This window comes from Otolemur garnettii, unplaced genomic scaffold (genome assembly GCF_000181295.1).
Source record: "Otolemur garnettii isolate 467f Iridium unplaced genomic scaffold, OtoGar3 scaffold00011, whole genome shotgun sequence".
Lineage (NCBI taxonomy): Eukaryota > Metazoa > Chordata > Mammalia > Primates > Galagidae > Otolemur > Otolemur garnettii.
In genome coordinates, this window is record NW_003852406.1 from 17645994 (window position 1) to 17667222 (window position 21229).

The 21229-nt window shown below is 44.9% G+C and overlaps 1 protein-coding gene across 1 annotated transcript in view; it reads right to left on the minus strand.

Annotated features, from left to right (window-relative positions):
- Positions 1–11812: 11812 nt before the first annotated feature.
- Positions 11813–21229, minus strand: part of PARP16 (poly(ADP-ribose) polymerase family member 16) — a 26050-nt gene continuing 16633 nt past the window's right edge. Inside the window, exons 2-4 of the mRNA XM_003784431.3 lie at positions 16482–16653; positions 14697–14838; positions 11813–13249 (exon numbers count right to left, since the gene is read on the minus strand). Coding sequence (XP_003784479.1) covers positions 13114–13249; positions 14697–14838; positions 16482–16653 — 450 coding nt within the window. The 3' untranslated portion in view covers positions 11813–13113. The remainder of the gene's footprint in view (positions 13250–14696; positions 14839–16481; positions 16654–21229) is intronic.

Consider the following 21229-nt stretch of genomic DNA (forward strand, 5'->3'; position numbering starts at 1 on the left):
CACATCATGTACTTGATACACGTGCACGTACATGGTGATGCCCTTTTCCCTCAGCCCTTCTATTGCTGCTGACCCTGCCCCTGGGCTTCCTGAGGGTTAGGCCCCACTGGTGTAGTTCATGATCCAATCCTGGTCACACCCACCCATTTCTACTTCCAGCCCTTGGAGTGCCCTGAGGTTTTCTGGGTCAGAAGCCTTTCTGGAGAAGAGTCCACGTTGACACAAGGAGGCACTTTGAGGCTGCAGAAGGTCCAGCAAATGGTAGCTTTTTGTGTTTTGCCCATTTCTGGTTTTGCACAAGTTTGAGCACCCTGTGAGGACAGCCCAGAGGTCAGGACAGTCAAATTTCATCAATCCAGAGTCACTAGTTTGGAATTCACCCCTTTCCATAGTTAATAAAAAATTTACATAAAACATAATGAAGGAGGCCAGGTGTGGTGGCTCACACCTGTAATTCTAGCACTCTGGGAGGCTGAGGCAAGTGGATTGCTTGAGCTCACCAGTTTGAGACCAGTCTGAGCAAAAAGCAAGACCCTGTCTCTACTAAAAACAGAAAAACTGAGGCAAGGATCACTTGAGCCCAAGTTGGAGGTTGATGTGAGTTATCACAGCACTCCAGGTGACAGCTTGAGATTCTGTCTCAAAAACAAACAAACAAAAAAAAACCATAATGAAGCACCAGGATGGAAAGGGTATCAGTGAAGACCCATCTACCTTTATTCCACATAGGACCCAATTTAAACTCTGGCAAATAAAAAGGAATTTATTGGTCACCTAAGTGAAAAGCCTTGTGGATTCAGTCCATAAACAACATTGGGAATGTGTTGGGGACTCAGTGGCTCTGCTTTCCACTGTGTTGGCTTTAGTGTGAGACTTTATATGGCAGCAATAAGACCAGCCTCTCACATTCTTTTTTTTTTTAAAGATAGAGTCTCGCTTTGTTGCCCTGGTTGAGTGCCGTGGAGTCATAGCTCATAGCAACCTTAAATTCTTAGGCTCAAGTGAGCCTCTTGCTTTAGCCTCCCAAGTAGCTGGGACCACAGGCGCCTGCCACAATGCCCAGCTATTTTTAGAGGTGGGGCCTCACTCTTGCTCAGGCTGGTCTCCAACTCCTGAACTCCTGAGTTCAAGCAATCCACCCACCTTGGTCTCCCAGAGTGCTGGGATTACAGGTGTGAGCCCCTGCTGACTGTCACATTCAGGATCAGTGGACATGCAGGTCTCTTACCCAGGAACCCCAGCAAAACTCATGGTTCACTTGATTGAGATACTGTTATCTGACTGGGTCACACACCCACGTCTGAAGCAATCACCAAGGCTGGGGGAACGCAACTCACCAAACAGCTTGGGCCTGACACTGCTCTACTCATGGAAAGTGTGGGTGGAGGGGGCAGTCAGTCAGCTTTACCTAGATGCAATGGGAGCTGGCTCCCGGAGAGGAAGCTGGGGTAGCGTACCAGGAGGCTGAATGGACCCTGGGTGATGAGAACAGCAGACAGCCCTATCCAGGGGAAATCAATAGTCAAAGAACTCTGAGGACAAATCCTTTTCAAGTAATGCTCAAGCTTTTTAAAAAATATAACTGATGTGCTAGTTAGGCCTCCATATAGAGGCCTAATGTGTTAGAGACCCATTTGGGACACCTGTATTTGCTCAAGAACAGCCAAACCGCATTTCTAAACTGGTCTGCAATCCACACCTCCAGCAATTCAGATTGGCCTTGTCTCCTTCCTGCCCCACTCGTGGGCAGTTTGAGTGAATTGACCAATGTCAGTTGGCTGAAACAACCTGGCCATACGGCATGCTGTTTTCACTGGAGTCCTCCTTTGGTCAAATGGGGACAGAGCAAAGTTTGCTTCCAGTGGCCCCCGCCTCATAGCTGGCTCCAAAAGGTCTCTTGCCCTTGACTCTCCAGGGATTTCTTTCACCACCATTCTTATTACTCAAATCTGTTCTTGGGAACGGCTTTACCATCTGTCATTTGCACGTGTGTATGAATAAGCATCAAATCAATATTTTAACCTCTCTCAGGACCATCTGTACTTTATTTTTTTGTTTCTTCTGCTATGGGATGCATGGGTTGCCTGGAAGTGTGTGGACTTAAAAACTATGAAACTGGCCAGGCGTAGGGGCTCATGTCTGTAATCCTAGCACTCTGGGAGGCCGAGGCAGGTGGACTGCCTGAGCTCACAGGTTCGAGACCACCCTGAGCAAGAGCAAGATCTCATCTCTAAAAATAGCCAGACGTTGTGGTGGGTGCCTATAGTCTGAGCTTCTTGGGAGGCTGAAGCAAGAGGCTGGATGAAGACTGGATGAAGAGTTGGATGAAGGCTGCTATGAGCTATGACACCACAGCACTCTACCAAAAGCGACAAAGCGAGACTCTGTCTCAAAAACAAACAAACAACAACAAAACAACTATGAAACCACTCTCAACTAATAGAGATAATTTCTCCCATTCTTCCAATTATAGGGATGGATTCCTGAGCTAACTTTATAAAACGCCACAGGAGGTCCCCCTGCATAAAAATCTCTGGTGGCTAGTAACAAATTCCAACTTGTTATCTCATCATTGGATAGTTTTCTCATTTGCCTGCTTTATTTCTTAACTACTGCTCCCTGGGATTATTTCTCAAATCCTACATGCCAAACTTTTCCTTAGTCTTATCTTGAAGTTCTTGTAGGAACTTCAGACAAGATAGTAAATGAGACCTAGGACAATGGACACACATAAAGTCTTTATTAAATGTAATTGTCTCAAGCTTTATAATAAGGTAACTATTAAGAGACTAGTTTCTATCCTATGTACTCAATTTTGATATGAGGACAATTAATGACAATTAATGACATGATGGGGAAAGGGGAGAGCAGAGAGAGAAAGAAGGAGGAAAGGGTGGGGGAAAGGAAGAGCAGAGAGAGAGAGGGATGGAGGGAGGTGGGTGGGGTCTTGGTGTGTGACACCCCTTTTGGGGGTAAGACATGATTGTAAGAGGGACTTTACCTAACAAATGCAATCAGTGTAACATGGTTTCTTGTACCCTCAATGAATTCCCAGCAATAAATAGTTTCTAAGTTTTTTAATTTTACTTATTGGAAATTTAAAAAAGGGACTAATACAGCATTATATAGCATTGGCAATATTTTATTTTTAACAAATATGAACATTTAAAAACAAAATAGTCGGCTCGGCGCCTGTGGCTCGAGCGGCTAAGGCGCCAGCCACGTACACTTAAGGTGGCGGGTTCGAATCCCCAGCCCGGGCCCGCCGAACAACGATGACGGCTGCAACCAAAAAATGGCCGGGCGTTGTGGCAGGCGCCTGTAGTCCCAGCTACTTGGGAGGCTGAGACAGGAGACTCGCTTGAGCCCAGGAGTTGGAGGTTGCTGTGAGCGTGATGCCATGGCACTCTACCCAGGGAGATAGCTTGAGGCTCCGTCTCAAAAAACAAAAAACAAAAAACAAAAAACAAAATAGTCATCTTTTTACCATCCTAGGTCATAAAATTTTGCCTATATCTGAATGTGAGGAATGCCACTTGCTAGAGCATTTAAGTAAGTTATTAACATCTTGAACCTCAGTTACTTCATCTGTAAAATGGGATAATACAAAATTATAATAGTAGTATAATATATAATAAAAATATGTCAGATATTATTTGTAGCATAATAAGCCAACCCCAAATTAAATGGTCTAAAATACCAACTATTTGGCCAGGCACAGTGGTTCACACCTGTAATCCTAACACTCTGGGAGGCCGAGGCAGGTAGATTGCTTGAGGAGTTCAAAACCAGCCTGAGCAATATTGAGATCCCATCTCTACTAAAAATAGAAAAACTGAGGCAAGAGGATCAATTGAGTTCAAGAGCTTGAGGATAATGTCAGCTGTGATGTCACCATACTCTAGTCAGGGCACCAAATGAGACTCTATCTCAAAACAGGCTGGTGCCTGTAGCTCAGGGGGTAGGGCGCCAGCTACATACACCAAGGCTGGCAGGTTCAAACCCAGCCCGAGCCAGCTAAATAACAATAACCAATGCAATCAAAAAATAGCCAGGCATTGTAGTGGGCACCTGTAGTCCCAGCTACTTGGGAGGCTGAGGCAAGAGAATCACTCAAGCCCAAGAATTTGAGGTTGCTGTGAACTGTGATGCTGCCATGGCACTCTACTGAGGGTGACAAAATGAGACTCTGTCTCAAACAAAACAAAAAAACACGAACAAAAAAAAATCAACTAATTTGCTCAGGATGCTATAATTTGGGCTGGGTTCAGCAGGCATTCCTCCTACTCTATCTTTCCTGGGACCATTCATCATCTGGAAGTTTCACTAGAGTTAGGTGGTTCAAGATGGCCTCACTCAAGTATTTGGTGAGAAGTTGGGATGCTGCTTGCCTCGATGTGAGAAACCCAGGGCATTCCAAGTGGGACAGAGTAGAATCTGTAAAACCTTTTTGACGCTGAGGCTGGTAAAGTAACACAAAGTTACTTCTGTCTCATTTTATTGGTCATAGCAAATCACAGGGGTCACAGAGAAAAGAATTAATCTCCACCTATTCATGAGACAATTGGCAAAAATTTTGTGGCCTTTTTAAGGTATCTACCTCAGGATTAGTACTTTTAAATAGCTAAAAACAGTGCCTGGCACAGTCTCTACTATTTAAAAAATAGTTTATTTTCATGACATATTGTTATTTTTTTACTACTGTTTTATAAAACAGGATTTTACTGTTCTTTTTTTGCAGTTTTGGCCAGGGCTGGGTTTGAACCTGCCACCTCTGGCATATGGGGTTGGCACCTTACTCCTTTGAGCCACAGGTGCCGCCCCAATTTACTTTTCTTAACAGTACAGTAGAACCTCAACTTCCACAGCCACCTCCCTACACTGAGCAGCTCCTTAGCACCACATGTACATATCAGTACAGTGGGCTTAGTTCCTTATGCTGACCACCTCCATATGTTGACCAGTTGGTTACAGTCCCCTTTGATGGTCAACTTACAGGTTCTTCTGTGTTTGGAAATTCATTATCTGAAAATAAAGAATAATTTAGCTTTATACTTAATAAATTAGCCTAATAGAAATTCAGCATATTTCCTTACTTTTCTCATTCCACACAAAATATTAAATAGATGTAGATATAAATAAATATTTCTTTCTTTCTTTTTTTTTTTGAGACAAAATCTCACTACGTCACCCTGGGTAGAGTGCCATGGCATCACAGCTCACAGCAAACCCAAACTCTTGGGCTTGAGCGATTCTCTTGCCTCAGCCTCCCAAGTAGCTGGGATTACAGGAGCCTGCCACAACGGCTATTTTTGGTTATAGTTGTCATTGTTTTTTGGCAGGCCCAGGCTGGATTTGAACCCGCCAGCTCTCCTCAGCCCACCACTGAGCCACAGGCACCATCTGAGCACAATTCATTATTTATAAAGTATATACATATGCACACACAAAAGTTATCTTAACTATGCAACAATAATTTACTCCATACCTAGCCACTAACTGCTGAATGTTAAAACCCCAACATTAGCCTCGACTGGGCAAGGAATTGATGGTTCACTAATGGCTTCTATGGGCGTTTGCCTTTTATATCACTCAGTTTTCTGGATTTCACACCTTATCTGTGTGTGCCTAACTACCTGATCACTCTTCCTTATCATGTAGACCAGCCCCCTGGCCAAGAGAACTTAGTTTACCTCCTAGCTTCCCTTCAGTTAAATCAAACGTAATTCCCTACCCTTTCCACTCAACAGTTGCTGCTTAAGACCCACAGTAAAAGGATTAGAATGCTGTGATATCACAGTAGCTGACTTTGCTGATCTACTATTTATCTGTTTTGGGCAAAGTGGATCAGCTGCACAAAGACAGTCTCTAAACAGCAATAAAATTCCACCAACACTCTATTCCTATCCTAATTCTTCAGCAAAGCTTCTATAACTCGAAGGTGCCATTTTTCAATTACCTACAATTCAAGATTTTTGCAAGGCACCTGTATCCCCTTTCCAGAATTGATTTAAAGCTGATAATGTATAAACAAATAATTCATATTGATTGCACCCAGCCCTTACAAATGAAACTGAAAGAGCAAAATGACTCCCAACTCTAAATCACCTACATTTTCTAAGTTACGCTACCTATGCTTTTCATTTTGATAAGTTACTTAGCAGGATCACTTATGCAAACAGTCAGACTTACTAAAAAATGTTTGAAATTCCTATGGTTTTCAGTGATTTTTATCTAGCATTTTCTAATTATTTTTAAAATTCACAGCAATTCTACATACCAGATTTTTCTAAGGAAAATTTATACCAATGAGGGAATATTTTCTAATATTTGGGAAATAGTTATTGAACAACTATTCTATTACCTTTACAGTGAACAGATGAGAGAAGGGATGAAGAAGTAAGCAATTCAGGTAATTATTTTTTATTTTTTTATTGAGGCAGAGTCTCACTTGGTAGCCCTCAGTAAAGTGCTGTGGCATCATAGCTCACAGCAATCCCAAACTCTTGGGCTCAAGCGATTCTCTTGCCTCAGCCTCCCAAGTAGCTTGTACTACAGGCACCCGCCACAATGCCCGGCTATTTTTAGAGATGAGGTCTCGCTTTTGCTTAGGCTGGTCTTGAATTTATAAACTCAAGCAATCCAACTCCGCCTTCCAGACTGCTAGGATTACAGGTGTGAGCTACCACGCCTGGCCCAATTCGAATAATTTAAATGGAAGTCTAGCTATTTTAAAATCATTCTTGGTTATCAATTTAAAAGCCTTAAAAGGATTTTAGTTATTGAAAATAGTATTTCTGGCTCGGCGCCTGTGGCTCAAGCAGCTAATGTACACCAGCCACGTACACCCAAGGTGGTGGGTTTGAATCCAGCCCAGGCTGGCCAAACAACGACAGCTGCAACCAAAAAATAGCTGGGCGTTGTGGCAGGTGCCTGTGGTCCCAGCTACTTGGGAGGCTGAGGCAGGAGACTCGCTTGAGCCCAGGAGAGGCAGGTTGAAGTGAGCTGAGATGCCACAGCACTCTACCCAGGGGGACAGCTTGAGGCTCCTGTCTCAAAAAAAAAAAAAAAAAAAAAAAAGAAAAGAAAACAGTATTTTTTTTGTGCTATATAAAAAAACATACCAAATACTGAGCAATTTATAAATAATAAAAATGTATTCCTTATAGTTGTAGATGCTGGGAAGTCCAAGACCCAGGCACCAGCAGGTTTGATAGTTGGCAAGAGCCTACTCTAAGATGTTACTCTAAGATGGCACCATCTAGGTGTTCTCATAAGGCAGAAGGGACAGAAGGGACAGAAGGGGATGAATGCTGTGTCTTCATGTGGCAAAAGACCATCTGCACTTGAAAGGAAATAGAAGGCTCTGTCCTACCCAGCTCACTAACCCCAAATGTACTTCTGAGGATGGAGCAAATGAGACTTCTTGAAATCAAGTTAACAAATGTCCACATCTTCTCTGAAACCCTCGCCTAACCACAATGCCTTGCCAATGCATTTTTTCTCAAGTCTAACTCCAATCTCCTTTTGCTGACTTTCAACCATTATCTTTCATTATAGCAGGGAAATTTCCTTTCATCTATTTATTCACTTAACTTTTTTTTGAGCACCTGCTGTATACAAAGATAACCTATGCCCTGCCCTCAAGCACCTTGCAGTTGAATTTTTTTTTTTTTTTTTTTGGTGATAAGGTCTTGCTCTGTAGCACTGTCATCTCATCGCAGCCTCAAACTTCTGGGTTTAAGTGATCATCCTGCTTTAGCCTCCCAAGAAGCTAGGACTACAGGTCTGTACACCACCACGCTCAGCTAATTTTTAAATTTTTTGTAGAGACAGGGTTTTGCTATGTTGCCAGGTCTGGTCTTGAACTCCTGGCCTATAGCAAACCTCCCACCTCGGCCTCCCCAAGTGCGATTATAGAAATGAGCTACCACTATCAGCCTGAAGTTGAATTTTAATACAGGAAAGTAGATTTCTTTCTTCTTTTTTTGCAGTTTTTAGCCGGGACCGGGTTTGAACCTGCCACCTCCAGTATATGGGGTCAGCACCCTACTCCTTGAGCCATAGGCGTTGCCCAGGAAAGTAGATTTCTAACACAAAGCCTAGCTTAAAGGCTGGTAAACATGTAAACTTAAGTATTCAGCAAGTGCCGCTTACCCTTTTCCGGGCTGCAGTATATGGACGCTGCAGTGGAACACTGGAAATTTTCAAAAAACCCTTTCCAAGGTAGACAAGGGCGCCAGCCGGAGTGGGTGGAGATGGTGGTGTCTATCTCACTTTGGAATGCGGAGACTTGTTTTGGATGTTCCAAATGTCAGGTTGGAGATGCGTGCAAAGAAGAGGGGCTTATTCTAACCAGATCAGGGCTAGAGGCAGCCCAGGACACTGTCTCCATGGTGCACAGTCCTAGACAGTTTGGAAACAAACAGAAACCCATCCAGAGGGGGAAGACTGACAAAGGCAAAAACAAAGGCCAAGAGATGGAAAACTCATGAGGTGGGGCATGGTGGAGAGGAGGGGAGTGGGGAGTGAGCTGGGTGGGGGCTGTGGTGGGGGCTTAGGGAGGAGCCTGATCCTGTTTGTGTGAGGAACTGAATGGGGCCCCAGGGCCTAAGAATCACCATGGCAACGGGGAGGGCAAGTGCCTCTGACTCCTGGCCAACACAAACCTGCTGGGCTTAGCAGCAGAAATAGGCTCAGATGTGATGGGGCCACATTCTAAAAAAAAAATCTGAATTGGGCTCTTAAAATCACAAACTCCCCATCCATCTCCTGGTTTTGTAGGCCTTCAGTGTCTAATAAGTTGATCAGAATGACATCAAACCACATTCCCTGACTCCACCTTTCATATACACATGTATACTTATCTAACACCTCACAGAGTAAAACTGACAGTTTACAGGATTCTGGATATTTCCCACTCATCACCGCTCCCAAAGCTGTCCCCTTAAAGAGCATTAATGATAGGGTGGCTGGGGCCCCATGTAAGGTGGTTCCAGTCCAACTACTATCAGGTCTCCTCTGTCAGTGACTGTCTGGTAAAGCTCTTGGGCCCCATGGACCTACCTTAGCAGGCCAAACTGGCCTTTTCCAGGAGCTGCCTGGCCCATGGAACCTGCCTTAGATGTAGGGTTAGTGCTAAATAGATAATAATCACATTTAGATTTTGTCCCAGTGTCTCACACTATCCCCATTACCCTAGTCCAGGGCTGACTTATCCATTAGACATAGTAGGCACAGGGCCTAAGATTCCCATTGCAAAAAATGTTTTCTTTTAAAATCAGAAGAAAAAAGAAACTTTTAAGTGGAAGAAAATGTTTTAGAATGTTAATATATTTATCCCTATACCAATGCAGCCATAGAATATAATTTTTTTTTTCTTTTTGAGACAGAGCCTCACTTTGTCACCCTGGGTAGACTGTCGTGGTGTCACAACTCCCAGCAACCTCAAATTCTTGGGTTCAAGCGATTGTCTTGCCTCAGCCTCCTGAGTAGCTGGGACTATATGTGCCTGCCACAATGCTTGGCTATTTTGAGAGATGGGGTCTCACTCTTGCTCAGGTCTCAAACACGTGAGTTCAGGCAATCCAGGTGCCTTGGCCTCCTACGGTTGTAGGATTACACGCGTGAGCTACCATGCCTGGCCTAGAATATAATTTTAAGTACTTTTTACATGGAGAAAGAGGGGACTGCAAAGACAAAAGTACCCAGAGCCCATGGAAGTCATTATGTGGCCCTGTCCCAGTCTTCCCTTCCACCTATTAGAACCCTGTAAACTCCAGGGATTTCCTTCCCCCTTATCAAAATGTACCTGTCTAATGTCCCTCCAGTACTCCTAAAGGTCCTACAGGGCAGGACCTTCTTTTCTTCTTTTTCTTTTTGGAGCCAGAGTCTCACTGAGCTAGAGTGCCATGGGCTTAGCCTAGCTCAGCAACCTCTAACTCCTGGAGTCAAGTGATCCTCCTGCCTCAGCCTCCCAAGTAGCTGGGACTATAGGCACCTGCCACAGTGCCCAGCTAATTTTTTTCTGTTTTTTTTGTACTGATGAGATCTATGCTCTTGCTTAGGCTGGTCTCAAACTCCTGAATTCAAGGAATGTTCACATTTTGACCTCCCAGAGTCAGGATTACAGCCATGACCCACCATACCTGGCCCAGGACCATTATTTATCCTCATGCCCCCACAATCACACTGGGATTTCCACTGCCATTTTTTTTTTCTCTTTTGGCTGGGGAGTAGGGGAGATGGAATAGAAACCTGAGGGAAAAAACAAAGGTCAAGTTTGAAAATAAATACTGCCTAACTGAAAGAAACCCACTCCTCAGCTCTGCTCTCCAGTAGTGAGCTGATGTGACAGCCAGGTCTCAGGGAACAGACTTTCTGGAAGGCATGCAGAAATTTCCCATCTGTGCAGCCTGACTTTGTCCACATCCCTTACAACTGAACTCTACTCACTGTTCCTGCTGAATTTGCCAATCATCTCCATCTCAGTAAATCCAACAGACACTTCTCAGGTTTAATCCTGACTTTTCAGCAGCACCTGACACTGCTCAGTAGCCCTCCTTCTTGGCTTCCATGACTTTGCTATCTTGCTTTCCTCCTATTCCTGATACTCCTACTCTGTCTCCTTTGCAGGTGCTGTGCTCTGCTGGGCTATTGAAGACAACGATACAATAGCAGGAGTTTACACATACCAGCAATCTACCCTGCTCTGGGCACTGTATTTTGTATCAGCTTTTTTAATCCTCAAAATCATCCTAAATGCATTCTCCAATCACCAGCTAGAGTAATTTTACTGAAAACCAAATCTCAACATTTCCTTAAAACCTTCCAGTGGCTCTCCCTTGCCCACAGCTTTGAGGTCTTTCAAGATCTAGCCCCACTCACCTTTGTAGCCTGATTTCTCAGTATTGCCTCTTTTACCATCTTTCTTTTACCTTCTCTCAGAACTCTAGATCTTCATAAGTACTGTTCCCACCACCTGAAACACTTTTTTCTCTATCTCTTAACTAGTTCTTATTTATGAGATTGACACAGTTCTGCCACTTGCAAGCTACTAAACTCTCTGGGACTTTAGTTCCTTATCTGTTACGGTGGTTAAGCCTGCTGTGAAGATTAAACAAATCTGTATACTAAGGTGCTTTGCGGTGCTCACTTGTGTCACGTCAATTATTTCCTGACCTCAGATCACATTAAAACCCCTTGCCATACCTTTAATCCCAACACTCTGGGAGGCTGAGGCAGGTGGACCGCTTGAGCTCAGGACAAGAACTGCCTGAGCAAGAGCAAGACCCCCCTCTACTAAAAATAGAAAAACTAGCTAGGTATAGTGGGTGCATACCTGTACTCGGGAGGGTGAGGCAAAGGATTGTTCAAGCTCAAGAGTTTGAAGTGGCTGTGAGCTGATAATGCCACAACACTCTAACCAGGGCAACAGAGCAAGCCTGTGTTTAAAAAAAAAAAAAAAAGGCTCCTTGCCAGGTATTTCCCAAAATTCCTCTAATATCATCTAATGCCAACTCCACTCCTGAAATATCTATCTTTGGTTCTGCCCACCTTGCCAGACTGTCCACTTGTGAGGGCAGGGGCATTTTGACTTTGATTCTGCCCATATTCCTAGTACCTGGCACACAGTAGGCACTCGTATCTGTTAAATCAGCAGCTAGAAATCCAGCACCTACTAGATAACCTGATGATATATGTTCTCCAGCCAACGGCCACCTCACACAAGGAAGTAAAGGGAGTAAGATTTCTAATCACATGGTATACACACAGCAGACTCAGGCAGAAAGCAGGCACAAAGGTAACTTGGTAATTAGGAAAATATCTTTATTATTTTTGAAATGTTCTAATATTCAATATAAAAACCGTGATAGTGGCTTTCCACAACTTTACAAATTATAGAAAAATGATTTTTTTCCCCTTCTTTATGGAAATCTCACCCCCAAATCATACAGGGCCCCATATGGCTGAAACCCAGCAGGAAAAAAGGAGCAGAGAATACAAGTAGGGCTGCAGCTCTCTGGGTGGCCAAAGGCTTTTCCTACACATTAAAGCCCTGGATGAGTCCCAAAGACCTATGACTCCTCTGAAGGAGGCTCTACCCGTGCAGGTCTATGGCACACCGAGCCAGGCCTCTGTCTCAAAGGCCAGCAGACCACCACAGGCCTGCAGCATGGCACTCATGGCTGGCAGGCCACAGGCAAGGCAGCTTCGTGAGAATGAGAACAGGAGGCGAGCCTACTGCTCAAATCCCTTTCTCTAAAACACAGCCAGGAAAGAGGCTGTGGACATTGGCCAAATAGTGCTCTAGGTTTAGAAATTTCCCCTTTTACTCAGCTCACAAAGACTAATTTGTCAAACAGCTATTTAAAAAAAAATCAGAAAACAAATATTTGGTTCCATTTCAGCTGTAATCAGCAGTTGGCAATTTTTTAGAAAAAGATGACTTGAGTTGTTCATTATTAAATCTGTATTTTTTATCAGACCCCTGACTCCTTTCTTATCCACAGTTTGTCAGAGAATGAGCGGGGAGGTACAGCTGTAGCAGGAGGCTGTTTGTTGATTTGAGAAAACTGTTGAAATGTTTTGCACTCACATACAAAAGCTGATGGAATTCAAAAATGACCCCAATGATTTTTATGAGAAACATGACTGTTCCTCTTGGGTGTCGCAAGTCAAAACAAGGCAACCGCCTAGTGATTTATAGTCCCCACATTTTCCGCCTTCCAGAAGGCATTAGAGAAAGGGCCAAACTCCGCCAGGAGCGATTGTAAACACACCACTGACAGCCTGGACACTTTGTTTTCAAATGCAGCAGGACTTTTTCCTTTGGCCTTGGCTGAAAAGCCAACTCCCTAGGACTGGTTAGGAAGGAGCAGATGGGAGGGCTCCCCCAAAACCTAAGTGTGAGGGACCAATGGTCCCTGTTGACTGGAGTGTGGCTGGGAGCATCATCAAAGGCAATCAATACTTTATGGCATACGAAAATTGACTTGTGGTTCCCCCAACTGCCCCCAGGCTGCACCTGGCTGGACATGAGGCACAGGAGGTACAGAACAAGTTATCATAAGGCACATAGTTGAGGTGGCCCCCATACCAGGCTCAGAAAGATTATCTCTTCGCACGATTCCAGAAGTGCTGGAAAGCAGAGGAGTTGATGACACTCACTATGAGCAGCAGCAGCAGATACAGGGATATCATGACCGTAAACCAATGGCTAGAAAACCAGGAGACCTGGCTTGAAGCCCTGCTTAAGAGAGAAAAAAGAATGTGTTGGCAGAAATAGAAAAACATTTTTTTTAAAGTATATGCAACAAGTCTGGCTCAAAGAGAACAAAATGATGAATTCCATCCTCTGCGTGAGCCATGAAATGAAGCTTCGTGCTCCTTTGCTCAAAAAATCTGGGGCTGTTTGCCCTGGCACTGACACACCTTTCAACAGAACATTTTCTAAATGCACAAAGACAGCTATGCAATGAGCTCATTCTGATCTTCCCCTTTATAGCTCCTCTTTTACCTTTTATAACCCATCTTTTCTTAAGCAAGACTTTGGTATCTAGAAGAATGATCTAGCTCAAGATATTTGCCCAGATAGTGGCAGGTGGCAGGTCATTCAGCAAAGGTCTTTTCATTTTTAGACATGTACAGGTATGAATTCAAGCTGGGGAAATCCTCTTTGGCCCACTAGGAGATGATCTAAACCAGCCAAGTGTGCACTTAATGAGACACTCCAGGAAGGAAGGGGAAAGGAACAGAAATTTTCAAGCAGAAAAAAATGACTTTACACCAAAGGATAATGTGCCCCAAACTCAGGTGCCGTATATAGACTTCCCAAGTTGGGGTGGGCCATGGGGGTGGGGATATTACTGTTTTACAAAATTTACATGTGTGGAAACCATGCTGTGTACAAGCCAGAGTGGAAATTATTAAAAGTGGACCCTTTTCATGTCATACCTGCTCACCTGCTGTTCATCCCCTTGTGTTCCAATAATGTGACAAGATCTCAGAATGACTCCAACCCTAGGGAAGCCTGCACACATACTGCTGAGAGGGGACTAGGCACCGACCATGTTCCTCATGAGCTAAAGGCTCTGGTTGGACACTCTCAGGTCCAGAGAGGGGCAGGTGGTAGTTGCAAAGCCACCCTGGGAAGTAACTCAACTGGGCAGCACACAGCCCCAGCCAGTGTCCAGTCACTGCCCCATCTCTCCACTTAACCTCATCTGTGGGTTTCAGACCATAATCACAGGACTGACGGCTAAGGGGCTACACTGTCTGGGGCAACCAATGTGGCTTCCATCAGTCCCTCATGCTATTTGTCTTTACAAATCTATCTTTTCACCGGAGTATCTGAAGTCAGACAATTAGGGTCACAGACTTATCTAGAAAAAGGGCCATAACAATAGCTCTGATTGCCATTCCAAAAAGAGAGTTCCAAAATTACTTTGAAGGATGGACTAGGCTCTGGTGGGGGTGTAGAGCTTCCCCAGGGGAATTCTTCAAAGGTGACCATAATGATATTCACCAATGAAGTAGGAAGAACTTTTTCTAGGATGAGTTCAAGAACTTCACTGTCAGGCCTCTTAGGATAAGGACCATGTCTTCTCTGATTCTATTCCTGACCCCTCACCATGTGCAGCAGAGATCTGAGGCTGCTTGTTCTCCGGACCTCATGCAGGGAATGACCCTCTTACCTCTTGGGCTGCTTCTGCGAATACACCAGCAGGTACTTCACTCGCAGGAGCTGGTTATTGGTGACCACAAAGTACTTTGGAGGGATGTCCCCCCCTTCACTATGTTTAATTCTTGCTCTTCTGCGATCTATCTCCTTGGAATCTGAATAAGGAGAGTAAAGCACATCTTTACTGGGAGAAATACAATAACTAAAGAAGCAAATCATAAAGAGAAACAAGTCCAGCTCTTGGTCCTGAGGGCAGCAGAGAAATGGGCCTGTGTGCACAGGAAGCACTTCCATAAAAACAGCAGACTCTGGCAGACTGGGAGGCAGACAGGAATAGGAAAAAAGGAATAGCAAAATGCAAAGGATACAAGGAAGAAGAAACAGAATAAAACTCAACTGAGTGGGAAAAGCAGAGGGGAGAAGTAAACTGATGGCCATAACAAAAAATACTTTGGGACTCGGAACGGAAATGGGACTTGATCTGAAACAAGTAGGCATTTTAAACAAACCCTTCTGGGTTTGCGCTTCTTTGAACACTTAACTTCTACCCTTAGTACCAAGATCCGTATGCAAAAAAAACCCAAAAAAACCCTTTTCTTTTAATAACATGAAAAAAGCTCCACCAAAAACAAAACAAAAAGGGAGGCTGCAAGGTTTTGTTTTGATGTTTAATGTCACAGTTTACAAATTTTCTAAAAATTTTAAGTGTAAATATCCATGCCATCTGGCGTGAGAAGGTGGTGTCAGGCCTGGACCTGTTTCTCAGATTCCAGTTGTTTCACATTAGAGACCAGAACAGTCAGTTTTTGAATTCTCTTTTTCTCGATAGAACTAACAGACCAATTCTGGAGACTGGAATGACAGTCTGTGTTCTCTAATGTAGCAGAACCATGGAGGAGCAAAGCAAAAAGCATCAGGGACACATCAGGGATATGGGATGAGATGCAGCTAGTCACTGCTCTCAGGAGAGCCCACCATGTACTCCTTAGAGCCCCAGTTTCTCCTCTGTGGGCTCCAGCATGTCCCAGAATAGATCAGAGGGTCTGAACCCAGTTCTTAGTTTCATTTTAGCAAATTTTTTTTTGAGACAGAGTCTTAGTAAGGCACCCTCAGTAGAGTGCTGTGGTGTCACAGCTCACAGCAACCTCAAATTCTTGGGCTTGATTCTCTTGCCTCAGCCTCCCAAGTAGCTGGGACTACAGGTGCCCGCCACAATACCCAGCTATTTTTTTGGCTGTAGTTGTCATTATTGTTTTGGGAGGCCCGGGCCAGGTTCGAACCTGGCAGCTCTGGTGTATGTGGCTGGCACCCTAGCGGCTGAGTTACAGGTGCCAAGTCTAGTTTAGCAAATATTACTGAATGTCAAGTATATACCAGGCTCTCTTCTGACACAAGATGTCTTAAGAATGAATGAGACCTCACTCTTACCTTCAGGGAGCCCATGCTCTGGCCTCACCATTATTTCTAAGTCCAACCTTGCCTCCTCCCCCAAGCTTTCCCCTGCCACTTGGATCCACCAAAATTGCTCCTTCCCTTCAGCTGCCCCTATGGATCTCGTAAGTCCCTCACCTGGCACCCACCACCTACCACCTTGTGGTAAGTGATCTTTTCCATTACTTACTTGTTCAACCCCTAATAAGACTGCTCACACCTTGAAGGCAGGCTCCTGCACTGTTCCAGACCCAGCCCCTCTGGTGGCATGCACTGGGTGCTCCACCCAACAGCCAGGCCAACAAAAGCCTGTATCCCCTACACCGGACCTGTAGCCCTGATCTGGGCCCAGCACGCACTCACTCACCCTTCTTCTTGGTTTGGCACTTGACATCTGGATGGTCTATGACCTCACACACGGCCACACAGCTGAGGATAGGGCCAAGGAGGCTGTGCTGCCACCCGTGGCCATGGGGACTGTAAATGAGGGCAAGGCTCAAGTCACTTGTGAGGTAGGTCCCCTCTCCAAACAAGGATGTCTGCAAGGGCAGAGCCCAACAGAAAAGAAACACAGATGGGTGAACACTGAGTTGGTGCAGCAAGACAATGCAGGTTGTTCAGCAGAGTCACAAACACCAAACTTTCAAGCCCCCTTTATTCCCAGAAAGACACAGGGTCAAATAATCCTGTGATATCATCATAGGATTATGACTAAACACATTCTTCCCTGACAACAGTTTAACTGATTGGTGAACTAGTCATCTAGCCTGGCAAACCAGCAGTTCCTTGTGGTCAAGGTTAAATGAAAAAAACACAGATATAGGAGCCCATACAGACCTTGGTTTGAATGCTCCAACAAGCTGGCAACCTATGTAACTCTCTGTGTCTCAGCTTCTATTTATAAAAGAGTGTTAGAAGCACCTCCTTCGTAAGGTTTGGGGGGGGTGATTAAATGAAGTAATACAGCAAAACAGACCCAGGCACGTGGGTACTCCAGCAGAATTTCTTATGCTGCAGTGTACACAGTAATTCCTGCTGTGCGATTGCATTAATCATGGTTATGTTGATGGGCTTGTAAAAGCAAAGTCACACCCTCTTACAGGGAGGGCTTCTCACCTGAGGGAGGAAGTACTCTAAGTCATTACACTGAAAAGAAATGAGTCTCCACTGGGTGCAGTGGCTCATGCCTGTAATCTTAGCTCTGAGGGAGGCCAAAGCAGGATTACTTGAGCTTAGGAGTTCAAGACCAGGCTAAGCAAGAGCAAGACCTTTGCCTCTACTAAAAATAGAAAAACAAGTGCTGGGCGTTGGGTGCCTGTAGTCCTAGCTACTTGGGAGGCTGAGGCAAGAGAGACTCTTGAGCCCAAGAATGTGAGGTTGCTGTGAGCTATGACACCATAGCACTCTACATAATACAGGGTGACAGAGTAAGACTTTGCCTCAAAAAAAAAAAAAAAAGAGGAGTGTAATCTATAAGCAACTTCTCCAGGCTGCCTCTACTGTAAAGCAGAAGCCCCCTGCGTTCCAGTAGTCTGGTCATTATACTAAGCTGAGAGCCAGTGGGAACTGAGTGCCAGTGTAAACAAGCCCATCACTCTCAGCAAAACCCAACGGCACTAATCAGGTGCAGGAGGGCTGGGAAATGTCTCCAGCCTCAGAGTTGCAGCAGCCACAGCTGAGCCCAGGGCTGGCAGAGCCGGCCTCTCATAGACAAGACAGATGCTGCATGATGAGGGAGAGGCCTGCAGCTCCCCGGCGACCCCAGGTGACCTCTCCATTGGCGTGTAAAAGCAACTACTGCTTCCTTGGTACTTTGTACATGAAGAACACTTTGTATACATGAACTGTTTCAATCCTCTCACATATCAGAAGGAAGGTAATGGTGTCCTATGTTACAGATGGGAAAACTGAGGCTCAGAGAGTTTAAGTTAATTTGTCCAGGGCCACAGGGCTGCTAAGTCTTTCTAGCTCCAGGACCTATCTGTAAACTTTCTCCTATACCTCAGTGAGGGGCAAAATAAAAACCAGCAGAGAAGGGGTGGCTGACACTGTTTTAACTCCTAAAAAAGGTAGAAAAGCAGCTCAGGGAGGGCGGGAAAGGCCCTGTCCTTGGTGCATCCTGGCACAGCCCTCAATTTCTCCAATAGCTAACTCCACTGGAGGTCCCTTAAGGAAGTGCTTCTCAGACTTCTCAATGTGCATATGTTCACCTGAGGACCTTGTGAAAGTATGAATTTGCATCGGGCGGTCTGGGGCCGGCCTGAGAGTCCATACTTCCATCAGCTCCCAGGTGATGTGAATGCTGCTGGCCCAAGGGGTACACCAAGGAGCTGGGGCTATCCACATACCAGGATCTCTTGGAGAGTCTTCAAAGCAACTGGTATTTGGGCTTCACTCACAGAGATTCTGACTTACTTGATCTGGGATGCAGCCAGGCATTTGGGGTTGTTTTTTTTTTTTTCCTTTTTCCAGTTACAAGGAGTGATGATATAGGCATTTGGGATTTTTAAAAGCTCCCCAAGTGGTTCTAAATGTGTGGCCAAGACTGGGAACGATCCTAAGTCAATGCTTCTCGAACTATATAATCAGGATAAGAATCACCTGGAAATCTTGTTAAAAGGCAGGTCTGATTCAGAAAGGCCCAGGATTCTGCATTTTCACAGGTTCCCACATTTAGAGCAGCAAGGCCTTAGCAAATCTACCCACCCCCACTGCCCACCAGCCAACTCCCCAGGGTTCTCAGTCCCCCACTCTTCCTACTCCCCAAACCCCCACCCTTATTAGCAGGGTGCCCCCTGGGCCCCACCTTGTTCAGGTGGCAGTGCAGCCCGTTGTGGATGATGGAATGGAAGTTTTCCAGGCGGCTGCCATGGAAGGCATAGATAAGGTCTCGTTCTCCTTTGGTCTCATAAAATTTGGCGTTGGCTGGGTCGAAGTACTCAATTTCAAACAGGAAGTCCGGTGCGGGAACAGATGTGTGAGGAGCACCAGTCAGCTTTTGGATCTTTTCAAACTTGAAAAGGAAAGGAGCCGAAATTTTATTTGGGAAGCTGGTAAAATGCACTGTAAAAATGGCTTCGTAGGCTCGGCACCTATGGCTCAAGTGGCTAAGGCGCCAGCCACATATACCTAAGGTGGTGGGTTCGAATCCCCAGCCCGGGCCTGCCAAAGAACAATGATGGCTGCAACCAAAAAATGGCCAGGTGTTGTGGTGGGCGCCTGTGGTCCCAGCTAATTGGGAGGTGGAGGCAGGAGACTCACTTGAGCCCAGGAGTTGGAGGTTGCTGTGAGTGTGATGCCATGGCACTCTACCCAGGGGGATAGCTTGAGGCTCCGTCTCAAAAAAAAAAAAAAAAGGCTTCCTAAAGCCTCGGTCAGGTTGACTCCCATAGGCTCTGCTCATGAGAATAACAAGTTTCGTGAGAATACAAACATTAATTTATAAGCTAACTCAGAGCTGAGGCTCAAGACTGCTTTTGTTCCTACAGTAGGCTGAGAAGCATAAATTGCTCCTTCTAACTGGAGATCACTTCTAATCTTGACACTTTCACATCTGTTTCTTGTATTCTATATTTACAATAGTCTCATGAAGGGGAAAGGTTAGATAAATCACAAAAATAGTCAAAAATTTTCCCTCCCTCTCTGTCCATACATCCCTCTGCAATGATTTTGCAGGTGGGATTCTACCAAGATTCCATCAAGAATGGAATGGGGCTATTTCTCCACCTCTTGGATATGTACTTGGCCACGTGACGTCCTAAGGCTACTGGGACAACAGCATACATATGGCAAACAGAGACTTGAAAAGGGCTTGACTTCCTTGTTTGCTGTTGAGAGCCCTTCACCATTGTTCTGGGCTGGCCTCCTCTAGGATGAGAGCCTCACAGAGAAAGGACTCAGCCAAGGTCGTCCCTCCCAGCTGAAGATCCAGAAGAGTGAGAAAAGTGAAGCTACCCAGCTCATCCAAGTCAGCCAAGCCCCCGCCCCAACCAACCCATAGAATCAGGAAAAGCAATCAACATTTATCACTGTAAGACACTAAATTTTATGGGTGGTTTGTTATTCAGCAAAAGTTAATTGATAGAGAAAACTTCAAGAACAATAATCCTCAGGGCAGAGATTACATCATCTCAGTGGTTTTAAACAGTAGGTGATACTGTTCGGGTATGTGTCCCCTCCAAATTTCATGTTGAAACTTCACCTCCAATGTTAGAAGTGGGGCCTAGTGGGAAGTGTTTGGGTCATAGGGGCAGATTCCTCATGAATGGGATGGTGCCCTTCCCACGAAATTGAGTGAGTTCTCTGAGTTCTGGCTCTTAGTTCACAGCCAGAGCTGGTTGGTTAAAAGAGCCTGGCACCCTTCCTTTTCTTTCTTGCTCCCCCTCTCACCATGTGACACACCTACTCCCCCTTGCCTTCTGTCGTGAGTGGAGGCAGGCTTCCTGTACAGCCTGCAGAACCATGCACCAAACATACTTCTTTTTTCTTTATAAATTATTCGACTTCAGATATTCCTTCTTAGAAACACAAAATGAACTAAGATAGTAAGTCATAAACCAAAGCCAGCGTCTGGCAGTTTTCTCTCATTAGACTTGAACGAGAAAAACAAGGGCAATGTAACAGATATACAGCAGAACCTCTGTAAGCTGACCACCCAAGGGACTGTAACGAACTGGTCAACATACAGAGAGGGTCAACATAAGGAACTAGGTCTACTATACTGATACATACATGTGGCCATGTCCAGTCTATGAAAACTAGGTCAACTGGGGAGGTAGTGGGCTATGGAGGTTCTACTGTATTTATATTGATAGACGGTTGTCATGATCCTTTCCTCAGAAGAAATATCCCCTATTCTGAGGTTAAGACCATCCTCTTTTTCTAGCATTAAAATATCCTCTTATAAAATAGGATAACAAAGTAAAATATAAAATAAAAATTAGTTAACAAAAGCAAAACCAAAATATAATCTAGGAATTAGCAGTCCACATTCTATCATAGCCCCAGTTTGAGGTAACTATTAATATTCTCAATTTACTGGCTCGGCGCCTGTGGCTCAAGCGGCTAAGGCACCAGCCACATACACCTAAGGTGGCGGGTTTGAATCCCCAGCCC